The sequence below is a fragment of the Genypterus blacodes genome, unplaced genomic scaffold (assembly GCF_046128005.1).
Source record: "Genypterus blacodes isolate CSIRO-AG114 ecotype Tasmania unplaced genomic scaffold, CSIRO-AGI_Gbla_v1 ptg000395l_1, whole genome shotgun sequence".
In the NCBI taxonomy this organism is placed as follows: Eukaryota; Metazoa; Chordata; class Actinopteri; order Ophidiiformes; family Ophidiidae; genus Genypterus; species Genypterus blacodes.
The window spans coordinates 137,292-152,337 of record NW_027467171.1 but is presented as its reverse complement, the minus strand read 5'-3'; the positions used below and the strand labels follow the sequence as shown (position 1 = coordinate 152,337).

Sequence of the window (15,046 nt, the reverse complement as noted above, 5' to 3'; positions counted from 1 at the left end):
TTTGCACCCAAAAGGAAGCTCAAATTGATAAGCACAGATTTCCTTTAGCCATTTCATTCTTTCATGTCAGTTTTTGTGTAAATGTTACATTTAATAGTGAAATCCTTGCCGTTTCTCACAATTGTTTATATTTTACAAGTATAAAAAATGTTGGTACTGGGTCTGATCAGGCTTAAATGGTAGATGACACTGCAGCTCAGACCATGACACTTTCACACTGTATATTTTGCTTTAATGGCCCTTGAACCTGATCTTTCTATATTATTTACATGTCACTGCTTTATGTTGCTGATTTTGCTTAAGAATGTAAATTTCAGCCTTTTTTGAAAAATCTCTTGCTGTGATTCTTCCTTTAGGGTTAGGGTTCATATCATGAGAGGTTTACTACAGGGTTAGGGTTAGCACAAATTCTAGACAAATTTCTGTTTGAAAATTAAATACTGAAAGGGACCAGGTGTTTTTGTTAAACTTTTATTTATTTATTAAAACAAAAAAATACTGTGTTATCTTAATAAATTACTCGGTTCATGGCTCTCAACTTTTTGGTGTGTGGAGCGTCTTGTAACAGTCAATTCTGAGTTGGCCATGGTCAGTTTGCTCCGTTCACAACTGCAGTGTTGCCAAATGAACAACAAATACAATTAAAAATATAATAATACCTCCACCTGCTTCAGAGCAAACTCAAGAAATACCCGCCCCACTACAAAAGTACAGAGTTACTTTAGGCACTTCAGGTAATCCTCATGGGAAAAAAAGATGAAGATCTTTCTCCAGCAGGTGAGCCGTTATCTCAGGCAAGGCACTGGGCTGGGCTGAGAGCAGCGTGTCCGGTTTCTCTTCTTTACTTTGGTTGTCAAACTTTAATGAGTATCTGACAGACAGGAACAAGAAGTGAGTGTTAACAAACCTCCCACACCCACACCCACACCCACACACATAACACACACTAACACTGCTCAGTTACAGGTCACATGTCGGGGGGGGGGGGGCTTAGATACCAATCTAAGCACTTCAGAGGTGGGTGTTGCCATCAACTAACTTAATTACTTTATATGAAAACCTGCTGTTGCAAAGTAGCATCCTAAACGCTGATAATTACAACCAGTTTTTTTATTAATTACCAGAACTTACAGCAGCTACAATGCAGTGAGCTATTTTGAAGTAATGGAGGATGTTGCCATGTCTGGTTGTTTCTCAGCTATTGTTGGTAATTGAGGGTTTGTGCCACAATGTTTCGCTGTCTGTTCAATATCATTTACATCCTCATTACAAGCAATTGAGTATACTGGAGCTGAATTGATGTCCTCAATTTGCAGACTGGTGATGTTTGTGGCCAGTTTTATGGCCCTGTGACGGTCTATGCAGGCCGCCCCCAAAAGGCCTTTCAGCAACATACTATCTCCTCCTGAGCTGCCACAGATCAAGCAGCAGTATTTCATCCAATTCTTTAGAAATTAGCTCTGCTCTGATTTTCACAGCAGTTCTGACATTTCTCACACTAGAACAATCTGGTATATATGTTGATGTTGTTATCTTTCCAGCCATACCAAAGTACGCACAAACACCACTGAGACCACGAACAGTCTATGCAGGCACAAACAAACACACACAGGCTAGTGTCAGACCTCGCTGAGCAGAACCCAGACGCCGGAGTCGGACCGAACCACCAGGCGCAACGCTGAAACAGGCTGGAGCTCTGCTCCAATCAGGCCCTCAGCTATGCCATCCTCGAACATACCTAAAGACACACACACACATGGAAATGTCTCATAACTTAAGGGTGAAGAATCAAGACAAACATACAGAATGCACAGACACAGGCATTTAGAATGCTGTTAGTCGTTTGTATGTTTGTATATTTATACTCTTGTATTAACTGTCATACAACAAATATTACAAAATTATGAGCTGTTGCTCTTTCAACAGCTCAATACTTTCAGCTAATGGTGATTGTTGTCAAACAAAACACCAGTTTGTTAAAAGTAGCACATCTGGTTCACTGATTCACCACAAATCCAAAAGTTGTTACATTAACAACAATTTGACTTTTTGTTCTTCTGTTTCTCTTAACTTTGGTCCTTTTTTAACAGGTTAGGCGCGGGCGTTGGCTGCCTGTTTGGGCAAGGGCGCTCCATTTTCATAAATTTTTTCCCCAAAAGGTTTCATAAAGCAGGCTCTGTTGTGTTATTGTTCATTTGACCGCATTGCAACCAGTTGATAATAATGAGGATACAGCAAACATGCCATAAAGATACAGCAAAGACAGATAAAGCCATGATTTGACGTGCAGAGTGAGTACTTATGGATGACATGATGCTATATGTTCGATTCCCCAGGCACAGAGTCGGAGTCAAACCCTCTGCTCAGGTTGAGGAGGTGCATTCAGATTAATGAGTGACTCAGTGAGCAAGTGAGTGAGGGAGTGTGGGTGAGTTTTACCGATAATGATGAATCCTTTATCAGACGCCTTGTAGGGAGGAGACGAGCCAGAAACCAGTTTGTCTCGCACCGACGCCTGAGGGGAGACACAACCACAACGTGGCAAATATTAAAGTCATTCTCCACCAGTCAGGGGTTAGAGTGAAAGACTCACCCAAATAAACATCCTCAGGCTACATCCTGGGGCCTGTTGTACAAAGCAAGGGCAACAGACCTCAGCCAGTTTTGCATGAGTTAAGCTACATAAATGTTGTCTGCCCTGCAGGTATGGTGACACTATCTAACAAACAAGGTGATTGGTCAAGAGGCGGAGCTTATAGTGAAGCCCAACTAATTTCCAACACATGCGGCTCTGGATCAGCTTAAGTAAACATGGAGCATTATTTACTGTGGCGACTGAGTGAGATCAGAAGTGAGTGAGCTCTGTGACAGCGAAAGGAAGAGAGAGGGGGGAGAAACAGAGGGAGAGACAGAGACAGAGAGAGAGAGAGAGAGAGAGACACAGAGACACAGAAGGGGAGAGAGAGAGTGGGGGGAGAAAGAGGGAGGGGTAGAACGTGACACAGAGAGAGAGGGAGACAGAAAAACGGGGGAGAAAGAGAGAGAGGGGGAGAGAAAGAGAGAGGGGGGAAAGAGACACATAGAGATAGAAAGGGGGAGAGAAAGAGAGAGGGGGAAAGAGACAGAGAGAGAGAGGGGGAGACAGAGAGAGACAGACAGAGAGAGAGAAAGACAGAGAGAAAGAGGGGGGAGAGACAGAGATAGAGAGACAGGGAGAAAGCGAGGGGAGGGGGGAGAAAGAGACAGAGACAGACAGACAGAGACAGACGGACAAAAAGAGATAGAGATTGAGAATGGTATAAGCAGGCCCAGTAAACATCCTGAGAAGGTGAGCAAAGTCTTGAAAAGTTAAAGGCTCATTAGGTGCTCTTTGTGCTTAAGGCAAATTTTGTCTTCTTATCTAATGCTTCTGACTCCTCCCCCTTGCCTCGTTGGTGAGGTGTCAGAAAGCAACAGGATCCAACATTTGAAACTCAAAATTTATCGTACAAACTTTGCTCCACAGGGCAGGAAATGGAAAAATAGGTGCATGTCAAAGCAAGGCATGGAATGGAATCGGAATGCCGTCCAACTGGATCTCAGTCTGGCACTCGTAAGATCAAACCTGCCCACAACTTCATTCAATAACTTCACACTTCACGCTTCTCTGCACCAGGAAAATAGACCGCAACCTAAATATTATCAAGGTAGTTTGGAGATACCTCCCATACAAAGTTGATCATTTCAGTCCTACATGATTCGATTGAAACCAATTTATTTGTGCATGTCTGTATCCTCCTCTGTGTGATTTCGTCATGAGCAGACTTGCCTCATACTGTGATTATGCAATGCATCACGAACACTACAGAACAATCAATCAGCGTGGCATCCACGTCCACTCACAATACAGCAGTTTTACTACATTTGATTTTAATCCAAAACTGCATTCGAATCAGGTCTCTAGCTTTTTAAAAAATAGTTATATAATTACTAATGGCTACATTTGTCGTTGACTTACCAGGTCTGTAGGCCTTTGAACGCAGCATGCTGGAACGCACCGTGCTGGAACCTTTTATCATTTCTTTATCTTTGTAGTTTTCTCAAAAATCATTACATTCTGTAAAATCACTTTAACCGCTCTCTTCTTTACAAGTACAAGCAGCATCACCACTGTATGTGAAGGAGCCATTGACACAGTTCAAAGTCACCAGGGATCCTCCTCTGGGGAGCATAGACATCACTACCAAATTCCACAGCAATCTTACCAGTATGTGTTAAGATGAGCTGCTTGTATTTGAATAGTTTCATTCTTAAAAGGCAAAAGAGTGACATCATCTGTAACATGACATTTAATCGCATAAATATCACAAAAAAACGATGCTCATAGTCCGACCTGTTGCTGTTTGAAGCCTGTTTAACACAGCCTCCTTCTTGTTTTCCACACAGTGATTCCATGTCTGTCTCACTTTACTCTGAGATCACTACAGCGCTACCACTTTTCCCCATTGGTGCGATTCGAAGTGTCGATTGACAAGCACAGAGCCGCGGCGAGGCAGTGAAGAGACAGCAGACACCATGTTGTGAGTGGTGTTTCTTGTTTCCTTGTGTCACTCTTGCCTGAAGCATCAACACCTGAGATGAAATCTTAGACCTGCTCACCTCCACTCATGGAACTAAAGAACATTCATGCGTACGCACCCAGGTTACTCACATTGCTGGGCAGGACTTCCACCGTGGTGTTGTAGAATTTATCTCCACCATTTTCAATATTTCCACTCCGAAACAGGTACCTAAAGCAAAGAGGAGGTGTAAGGAAATGAGATGAAGTGTTATACAGGCTGATTGCACTTTAACGTGCAAGTATGCTGCCAGCTGTCTGTCACATTGTGTTCATGTGCTTCATCCAGGCTGGAAAATGAGAAGAGCAAGTCAGCAAGTCAGCAGAGATGGAAAAGTTTCTCCAGATTTTTACTAGATTCATGACATCAGTACCATCAATTCAAAATAAAAATCTGTTCAGAGGAATTAACAACGACCCAATTTTTCACAATAAAAGCAATTGGCTATGTGCAGCAAAACATGAAGTCAATTTATAAGAAACAAGATGGCACCCAGAGTGTGCATACCTCCACCAAGTAGTGCTCCAATTATAACTCCTGTCTTTAGGTGATGTAATGTTATTGGCGATTGGGTTAGGGTTAGGACTCACTCAAGACAGGAAAAGCAGGAAGTGACTGACTAGAATGACAGCGATGTTCCTCCATGTACACGTCACTTTTAACTTCCTGTTTCGCAAGAGAAAGCATTGTACACAACGTACGAGTCGTTTCATCCCAACAACGCCACATGAACTCACAGAATTGGGTCAGTCAATGGGCTTCTTATTATTTATCTAACGAGTCAAATGTACTTGTTAGTACTGTTATTGTGTTTTCTTCCTTCCTAAGTTTGTTCTCCATTTTCAATCCTGCTTTGAACAAACCTAGAGGAGTAAACGTAATCATAAATATCCCACTAAAGTACAAATTCTCCCAAAACATACTGTGTTTACTGTGACTAAGTAGTTTTACTTTGATATTTGAGTGTCTCTGAGTGCTCTCTTGCTGGATATTGTTGGATACCGTTTGCTGGCAGCCTTGACACTAGACGCTGAAACTGGCTGCAGTAAAATGTACAGATGCGACAGGCGACCTTTCTGCTGTCTAGTGTGCTTCTTCTTCTTCCTCTTTACTTGTGTAAAGAGGTGTGGCTGCTTCGCCCATATCACAAACATTATGGACACACAGCAGCATCCAGCGCCTCCTTCTCGAGCCTTAACGTCACCTTCATGTCACTGCTACGGTTTTCTGTAAACTCATTCGGGATTAGGGAATAGATTGAATTAAATCAAGGCCTCTTATTGACTTATAGACCAGGTTGTAACATGCAAACTGACAAACTGGGAGAAACCATCCATACTGACCCGGACACGTGGATTGGCTCAGAGAATTGGAAGAGGGCGTAGTCGCCACGCTTGGGTGAAAAAGCCCAGAAGAAGTCTTGGCCTTGGTAAGCTCTGTCCAGGCTGTGCTGCTGGTGATGCTTCAGGCTGCTGCTCAGCTCGGCAGCCGGGTTAATGTGGGCCTGGAAAAGAGACTGCTGCCCAAAGTCTTTATCCTGGAGGACAGGAAGACACACACGCTCGCATTGTTTTTGACAAAAAAAAGAAGGATTGCCCTCATTATGGCATGTGTGTGTGTTTATCATAGATTAACTCTTAATTGGTGAGTTTGTTCTGAGCTTACACACACACTGAGCGGTCCTTGGACATCATGCAGTCATCAAATTACCAATCATCAAGCATGAAATCCAACTTCCACCTAACTAACCATTTAGTGAGAAAATTAGCAATCCCGAGTCTCTGAACAGTTCAATTTACACCCACCAAGTAAGGCTTCATCTGTACGAAACGCATATTAGGTCATTGATAACACAATTGATCTTTGGAACCCAAGAGAAGTGGATCTCAACTTTCATCATCATGATGCTGCTCTCACACTTTTACCACCATCTGCTACAGGAGCGTTCAGTGTACAGAGACCAGCTCACCTTCAGATGCTGCAGTTTCCCAGCCAGGGAGGAGTGAAGGCCAACATGCTGGAAGAGCGACGGCTTGTACCTCTGCTTGAGCAATGCCTTCTGCTCGTTGCAGTGTTTCTGATCAGACCACAACCAACACACCAACGGGATTATAGAGACATGTCACACAGAAGCATTAACATATAGAACATGTGCAAAGGGTTGATTAACACAGTTACTATTGACCTGTCTCTCACGAAAATGCTCAAAAGTTTCCTTTTTCCAAGCACACAAACATTGTCAGTCAAAGTAAGATGCTCACTCCTCGTTGAAATCCCAGCATCGTTTCTTCTCGTCAAATGCAACTTGCACGGCTTCTTTACTCAAAAAATTTCTTTCTCATCTCTTGTTTGTTCACTGCCATTCCTTCTGTTGGTGCTCAGGGCTGCTTTAGTGTCGTGTGGGAATTCCCTCTGGCTATACTGTTTTTGTAAAGCAGCTTACACGACTGCACACTGTTTTCGTGACACAAATCAGCTCAGGATCTTTCAGTAGAGGAGTCACTGTTGAGCTGGAGGCATCTCCCTGATGTTTTCTCCCTAAACTTTGAATACAATTAAACTGTTCTTAGACAGGATGTAAACACGATCTCCTGTTGCAGGAGAGTGATTAGCTGGCCTAAGTTTAGTTTAGCCTTAGCTAAGACTTATCTAAGCCTTAGTTAGTCAATGGTAACATGAGTATCGTCAGAGGATGTAGCATGGCAGCCGATTCTCTTTCCCCTTCCTCTTCACGCTCTCTCCTGAGCTCCTACTGACCTTGCCTCCAGCAGCAGCTGTGCTGTCTCCATGCCAGAAGGCACCCCATGGAAGCAGGTAATGGGTCACCCAAAGTCCCTCCACCATAATGCCCCCCCAACCCACGCTGGGTTTTTAGTTTACATCGATGCTTCTGTTTTTCAACACCGTGGAACACATCACTCACTGCGTCTTTCTCCGGGCTGCAGACTTTCACCCAAAGAATGTGATCCAGCAGCCAGTCAATGGGTTTGTCTCGATGGAACATCAGGAAGAACTCAGCGATCATCGGGAGGTCTCCGGTTCGAAACATCTTCCCTGCCGATCACACACAAATTATGAGTGTTGGCCCAATACTGCATAGAGGACCTCAATGCAATGATCCACCAAAAAAAGAATCAATCGGTTGATTTGCTTCAGCATGCAATACTTCCTTCTACAGATTACACACACATGCACGTAGGCACACATACACACACACACCTATAAATCCAAGCTGAGAGAACTCCAGGAAGAGCCACTGCTTCGAAGCTTGCTGGGTGGCGTAGGTCTTCATGGCATCGTAGTAATCTGCCTTCGCTATGACATCATCCTCTAACTGAAAATCAATCATTCAAATGTATTTTTTCAGTATTTCTTGAGCACCATCAGAATGCTCAGTACTTGTGTCTTTCATTATAAACATAGATTATAAATGTTAAGCCATCTTGTCAATAGAGAGTGTGTTCTTTCGGTTTTGATGACAATGATTGATAATGCCGGAGCTATACTTTGTAATTCGGGGGGCTTAGAAGTCTCTCCAGGTGCTCACTTTTTGCAGTAATTACTCAGCGGATACTGTGCAGAACAGAGCAGGAATCGCCTGTAGCTGTGTCACCCCGAGGCAGAGCAGGACTGGTTGGACTCGCTGAACGAACGCTCACTCTAAGATCACTGAGGCGTGGATTTAAAGAGACAAGAGCCCCATTTGTGTGCGTTGACCTCCACTTGAGTCTCTCTCTCTCTCTCTCTCTCTCTCTTCCTATCATTCATATCAAACGTTTCAAGAGTTGATGGGAGTGGCCAAGCTTTAAAGCCCTGTATTGAAAAACAGGTCGGGGGGGTCAGATAGAACCTTACAATACTAAGGGTAATATTTGTCAAAACACAATACAAATCAAGACAATTCATTAAAATGTTGTCATAATGCACGGCCCAGACAGTTCAGTGCTCACGCAGCTGATTTAGGTCTGCCAACTCTGAATACAACCATTACAAAGCTCCAACCCAGTCTCCCCTGAGCCCCCGTCCAGCAGGTTTTCTGTACTAACATGTAATTAACTGCTTTCGTCAAAGTATTCCAAAATCCTGAGGGCAACTTGGGATATGTTATGACTGGTTTGGTTGTTCTCAGAACAGATTTGAGTGTAAAGGGGAAACTTGTGAAGAACAGAGCCAAAGTAACACTGTGTGAAAATTGCATCACAGGCATACAAGCCAGGACACAAATGTGAAGCAGACCTCACATTTCAGAAGCAAACTCATTATACTCAAGATCTCACAAAAAGTATTTAGGAGTCAAAGTATCTGGATTTTCCCCAAGGGGATGAATAACGCATCTATCTATCTATCCAACAGTCTGCAGGTGTGTGTAATGATCAGCAGGTGTGTGCGATTACAGCCTGGTGATGCTGCTGTGCCGATTGTGTTCCTGTAATCATAAATACCTGTAACCAAAAAATGTTAGCATTTGCGCTGAAAGGAGCTCTATTACAGTGAATCAAAATCATGTCATCAGTATCTACACTGATAATCGTCAGGCTGTGTTAACTAAGGCAAGATCACAGATATCCCCTACCTGAACATAGTATGTTCCTTTATCCTGAGCATATAGCATGAGGAAGCTAAAGTCCAGATTCTGCTTGGTTCTCCATCTGAGAACACACACACACACACACACACACACACACACACACACACACACACACACACACACACACACACACACACACACACACACACACACACACACCAATTTACACCACAATCACCAACACATTCCTACAGTGCTCATCCTTCTTAAAAATCTCCTTTATGCACTGAGGAAACTTCTTTAATTTACGTTAATTGTTGATCGACTGTCAGTAATAAAACTGGTTCCCTGTAAGTGAAAGCCGTAAATGGTGACATATTAATGTAGTATAATATACTGTATAGTGTAGCAGAGTACTTCATTAAATTTATAGGCGTACTTGACTCTGTCCTTGGAGTCTCCAAAGGTTTCTCTGAGGCTGCTGAAGTCAGGGTAGTAATGTTGTGAGGGGAAGATGACTTCCAGTAGCCCTGACTGCACCTCCTTAGGAAAACTACGGCACAAACAAATGAAACCACACTCTCAACCACAGAAATACAAATTAAAAAAAAATGCTAAAGTATAGATATACTGTAAACCTCTGATTGGCAGGTAACTATGGCCTTTGTTGTGGCTTCTCAAAGTTTAGAACAAGGTCAAGATCCGTAATGAAACGTAAATCAATCTGGACCCGCAGCCTAGCATGAGGTAGGTTGCCATGTACTTTCTGTAATGCGATGTGTTGTTCGAGAAATTTAATGTGACAGATAAATTGACGACCGGCAGTGCAGAATGCGAGGTGTCACACCCCATCAGTTTTCCAGTTTTCCAGTACTTTACATATACTTTACATGTGACAAAGACTGGGGCATTAAGGGTTGAATCGGTTTGCCATTAATGACTTCAGGCAGAAGCAGACAAAAACACAAAGCTTGTCAACACAAATGGTGACACAATGGTGGACCTGCCCACTGGGAGGCAAACTATACAGCACTTACTTCTTCATAATGGTTCCTGCTATGGTGTCCACATAGGCCGAGTCCGTCTGATGTTATGGGGAGAGAGAACAACAAGAAATTGAGAGGCACAGGGAGTGTTGTGAAAAGGTTAGTTAATACCTAACCCTAACAGGAGTTATTGAAAGCTTTTTCAACAATGAACAGAATACGGCGTTGAGGCGTGGGAGCGCGTTATCATTGTGCTCATCCCTTCTAGGCCTGTTCTCATTTCACCAGATATGGTGGCTGTGAGGGCGTTGCAGCGTCTTACGTTTCACTTTTTCTAACAATCTTGAATGTTAATCAGACAAACACAATCTTTAACTTACACACCGAATAATGACGTTTATTCTGCGTTGTAGCAAAGAAACGAGTCGGACAGGTTGAACGCTCTTTTCTCCCTTAGTTGAACTTCTCCTTACAGCTGTTTTCTGATTGGACTGTATACTGTTTGCTGCAAGATATTATCTTCAGAATGCTTAATTAGACATATTAAACACATCAAAGGCTCCATACACACAGATCATTATTTTTCCACAACACTCCCCACTTGTTGTCATATTTGACAAACCCTAGATGAAAAAATAACAAGGAAACCTTCAACACATATCTAGCCCACCTTGTACAGAGCATGTAGCACATTTACATATGCAAACGGAGCAAACGGTGTGTGTGTGTGTGTGTGTGTGTGTGTGTGTGTGTGTGTGTGTGTGTGTGCGCGCGCGCGCGCGCGTGTGTGTGTGTGTGTGTGTGTGTGTGTGCACATGTGCGTGCGTGCGTGTGTCTATTACCTCAGCAACAAAGACGATAATGAGGAGATCTTGACGCTTTGTGGGAGTCAGGCCAAACAGCAAAGAGTTGAGTGTGCTGACCAGGTAGCTCTGCTTCTGACGCTTCACTGTAGGAATGCCCAGCACCATTGACACTTTGGGAGGAGAAACACACACACACACAGAGATAGGTTCAATGTTATTGGAAGGGATAATCTAAGAAATATCAAAGATTTGACATGAATTTGATCATTGAATGCATCTAGACATGTGTGAGAGTGTGTGTGTTTCTGTGTGTGCGTAATTAGTCAACTCTCAATCTACTTGGATTCTACCTCAGGGTCTGCGTATAAATTTTAACAACAACAATACTAATAATAATACACTACATAATATTATGTAAATGAAATGAAAAGCACCCAAATGCAAATGCTGGACCCCTGAACAATATTTCTGTCAGGTTTGGAAGGAGGTAATTGGAGGAATGGTACTTGTTGTATTGACGTACATACATGTACATACATACACACATGTGCTCTCCAATTATAGCATTATTAATAAGATTTAAATATACATTATATATGTACAAGTCTCTAATAATGAGAAAGCTTTGCAGCCGCAGCCATAATGTGGAATCGATAGGATTAATACAGCGAAACCCTGAAGTCGCACATTGAGGCCATGTGTGACAAGTCATGAGGTTTTCATATTATGGCAACAATGTCTTTGTGTGTGTGTGTGTGTACACGTGTGTTTTCTGTACCTCCATGGCGTCCCTGTCCCAGGGCGACGTTTGGTTTGAGGCTGTCTGGATGATGTACGAGGTGGGGCAAGTAGAGGAAAACGTTGGGCGTGAAGAACCTCTTTAGGCCTGAATCAACGTGTCCACAGAGAGAGAGAGAGGGGGTGAGGGAGTAGAGGTTTTTGGGTGAATTCACTTCATTTTAAGAGAAAGATGTTTTCTTTCTGTCAATAGCAAAGGAAGAAACAAAATACAACACATTAGCAATTCAGACCTGCAGAGATGTTGGTGCTGGTGTTACTAGTGAGCTGGCTAGAGTTCTTCAGCTGCTCCAGGACACGACCCAGATCCTTACTGACCTGGCCTCCCAACTCCTCAGCTGCCAGCAGACGTGCATACAGGGTCTGCAGGCTACGTGATGCCGCTGAGACAGAAAAACAAGAGAGAAAGAAGCTCTGAGAGCCATCATCTCTGTACATTGTGTGGAGGCTGGCTTCTAATGGAGATGCAAAATGTGAACTTTTTATTGTTTTGACAAAAAGCAAACATTTGGTTGACCTCTCATCCACATCCATTGAAATCACCTGCAGCCACACTGTGAAACACTCCGAGCTTTAATCAGCCGCACTGCTCTGTGGATGTCACACTTTCAGTTTATCTGAACTTTTTGTCGTGACCACCAGTCGCCATGAGCATCACAGAGAATAACAAAACAATGCATTGGACATCCGACACACAGGCCAAGGAGGTAGAACCCGCCCCAGGGAACAAGGAAGACTGAAGCAGCTGTGTGATTGCCACACCACTGTTGACCACGAAAGTAGCATCAGTAACTGCAGTCAGCAAAACCAAACCACACATGCAGTTTCCATGTAGCTGACACATTTAGTGAAGCTTGTTTCTGTAACACATGCATTTCATTTTGAGGCCTGATTAGTTCAACTTTGCTTAACTTTGAAGGCCTTGTAGGCTCTAATTATGAATATGATGTTCTAAAATTGTCATAGTAAACACCATAATGCAAATGTGTCATGATTCTGACTCTCAGACGTAGATTATGTGAATGTAAATTGGTTTATTCAGACAAGTAAACATTGTCATTGAAGTGCAGATGTACAACCATAGCATTTATTTTTCAGTGAACTGTGGCATCCAATTATAGTACTGTTACTTCCACGTTTGCTTTAATGTCACTATAGACGTTTACTCTGAGTAAGTGAGAGAATGTTAGCGTTGTTTGTGGTCCCTGGCAGAGCTGTGGTGTCATCAGTGATTAATGGGCATTAAACTGAAACACGAGGGGTTGAAAACAGGTTTGGTGGGTAGATGTATTCAGTGTCCCATGACCTAAGTGATACTTTAGAGGCTTTACCCCGAATCCATCAACACATGGAGACTCAGCAAGAAGGAGGAGGAGGGCACCTCAGAAAGGAACGATTGTTCCATCTCTTTAGTGCACTTGATCAAGAAGAGACAAATATGGGAAATAGCAATTTATCTTCCACTGTGCAATTTTCTATTAAATGGCTTCACTCAGTCACTCATATTTACACATAGAAATATTTCACAATTAGATGTAAAGAGAAATGACGTGAGATTGTACTTTATTGTACTATATAAATATATATATAATGAGTAAACTGAGTGAGTAAACTGAGTGAACTGTAAACAACCATCACTGAGGACTCCCAGGTCTGTCTGTCTGTCTGTCTGTCTTTTTCCTCTATGGATTTTCTACTCCGATCTCAAAATTAGATTTTACATTTGATTTCGTTCAATAATACAAACAATCTACAGTTGATACGTACACATAGTCATCGCAGCTCATTAACGCCTCAATTTCACAGACAACAAACTCGGTGAAGTCTTCAGGAGTCATTGTATTCGCTTGAACTGAGTCAGTGCCTATGACGTCCCGACTGCGGGTTGCCAGATCAGCTGGATTCCCTGGAATTTCTCTCCGTCACTCGCCGTGTAAATACAGAAAGCAGAATCACGTACAGCTGTGACGCGGAGTTAATCTGCGGTGAGGACAAATATGACAAATATTGATAAGAAACTTTTTCCTAACGTCTTGATATTGGAAGCAACGCATCCCTGCCGTTCATACATACACACCTAATCTACTCTAGGTTTCCCTGAGAGCCCGGAAAGCTCAGCTGTTAGTGAAGCAGACTTGAACATAGTTTGGGTGTTCGTGGCAATGTTTTCATATCTGGATTTGATACCTCATCGGAAACAACGGCTGAGGTTGTTTTGTGCTCTTTTCCGGTGGTTTCTCCACGACACCGGGCAGCTAATTAAACTACTCCCCGACCCACTTAAACAAGCCCACCAAAACAAACCCACCCGCGTGTCCGCGGTTCAGCAGTCACACATGCCAGCTTACCTCCATCATCGGGAATCGACCTGATCCAAGTGATGGACAAGAAACATCCGAAAGCCAGCAGACATCCAAGTTTGATGGAGTAAAACCTCATTTCATTTCTCACCGAGCGCCCAGTCAGTTCGCCCCCGCGCCCTGTACCGTGCAGGTGAGTGTGAGCGGCGACGGTAAGGGTTCAGGTAAAGTTCCAGCTCTGACAAAACGATGTTGCCACAGCGACTCTAACGTCACTTTAGCGAGTCCTCGGATACATCACGCCATAAATCAGATTCACCTGCTTCCGGCCGTGTTGGTGTGTGTGTGGAGGTGTAAACTGTAAAACTGTCGGAATGCAAGAAGCGAGTCTTCAGCGCGGCCGAGCAACAGACACACCTGCTGGTGGACCGTGAGAATGCAGGGTGTGTTGTGCATTTGAATTCAGGCGCTTTTCAGGCTACAAAGAGCCTTTTATGAAAATGTAATGTCATTTTATTAAATATCGAACCCAACATCAACAATAACGTAATGTTAGTTTGACTGTAGCCTGTATATCCTTTGTTACAACGTAACAATCGTAACATATTAATCCACAACATGTAGTTCATCATCTTGATGAAACTGTATTAGATTATCTGGATTAAAACATGCAAGCAGTTTTGACAACTACACCATGAAATATAATGTAATGGGTTTGGGTTACACTTCAGCAAATACGTAGAAATGTTTCATTGTATAGAGCTACACTTTAACACACACCAGGCTGGCCTGATTTTGATATTCTGCTAGTATCAATATATGTAATTAAAATGTTCACACTGGAATACTACATATACATATATTATTCATTCATTCATCATTTCCCTTTGAAGCAAAGACTTTTTTGCCATGCATGTGAGATAAACTTATAGTGCTTTTTCCGTCGTGTACGTCACAAGGGGATGTAGCTCAGTGGTAGAGCGCATGCTTTGCATGTATGAGGCCCCGGGTTCAATCCCCGGCATCTCCA

At 42.9% G+C, this 15,046-nt stretch overlaps 1 protein-coding gene and 1 non-coding gene across 2 annotated transcripts; one reads left to right on the top strand and one right to left on the bottom strand.

The window, feature by feature from the left end:
* Positions 1-475: 475 nt before the first annotated feature.
* On the bottom strand, positions 476-14,392 carry LOC142989234 (alpha-1,3-mannosyl-glycoprotein 4-beta-N-acetylglucosaminyltransferase B). The gene is made up of 15 exons (XM_076138686.1): positions 14,065-14,392; positions 11,950-12,099; positions 11,697-11,804; positions 10,955-11,088; positions 10,164-10,210; positions 9,566-9,679; positions 9,172-9,247; positions 7,818-7,932; positions 7,522-7,652; positions 6,568-6,675; positions 5,942-6,135; positions 4,691-4,769; positions 2,440-2,515; positions 1,626-1,738; positions 476-871 (listed from the first exon to the last, which is right to left on the bottom strand). The coding sequence occupies exons 1-15, from the start codon at positions 14,153-14,155 to the stop codon at positions 854-856; spliced, it is 1,554 nt and encodes a 517-aa protein (XP_075994801.1). The 5' UTR covers positions 14,156-14,392; the 3' UTR covers positions 476-853.
* Positions 14,393-14,974: 582 nt separating this feature from the next.
* Positions 14,975-15,046, top strand: trnaa-ugc (transfer RNA alanine (anticodon UGC)). The gene has a single exon. It is a non-coding gene; the product is annotated as a tRNA-Ala (tRNA).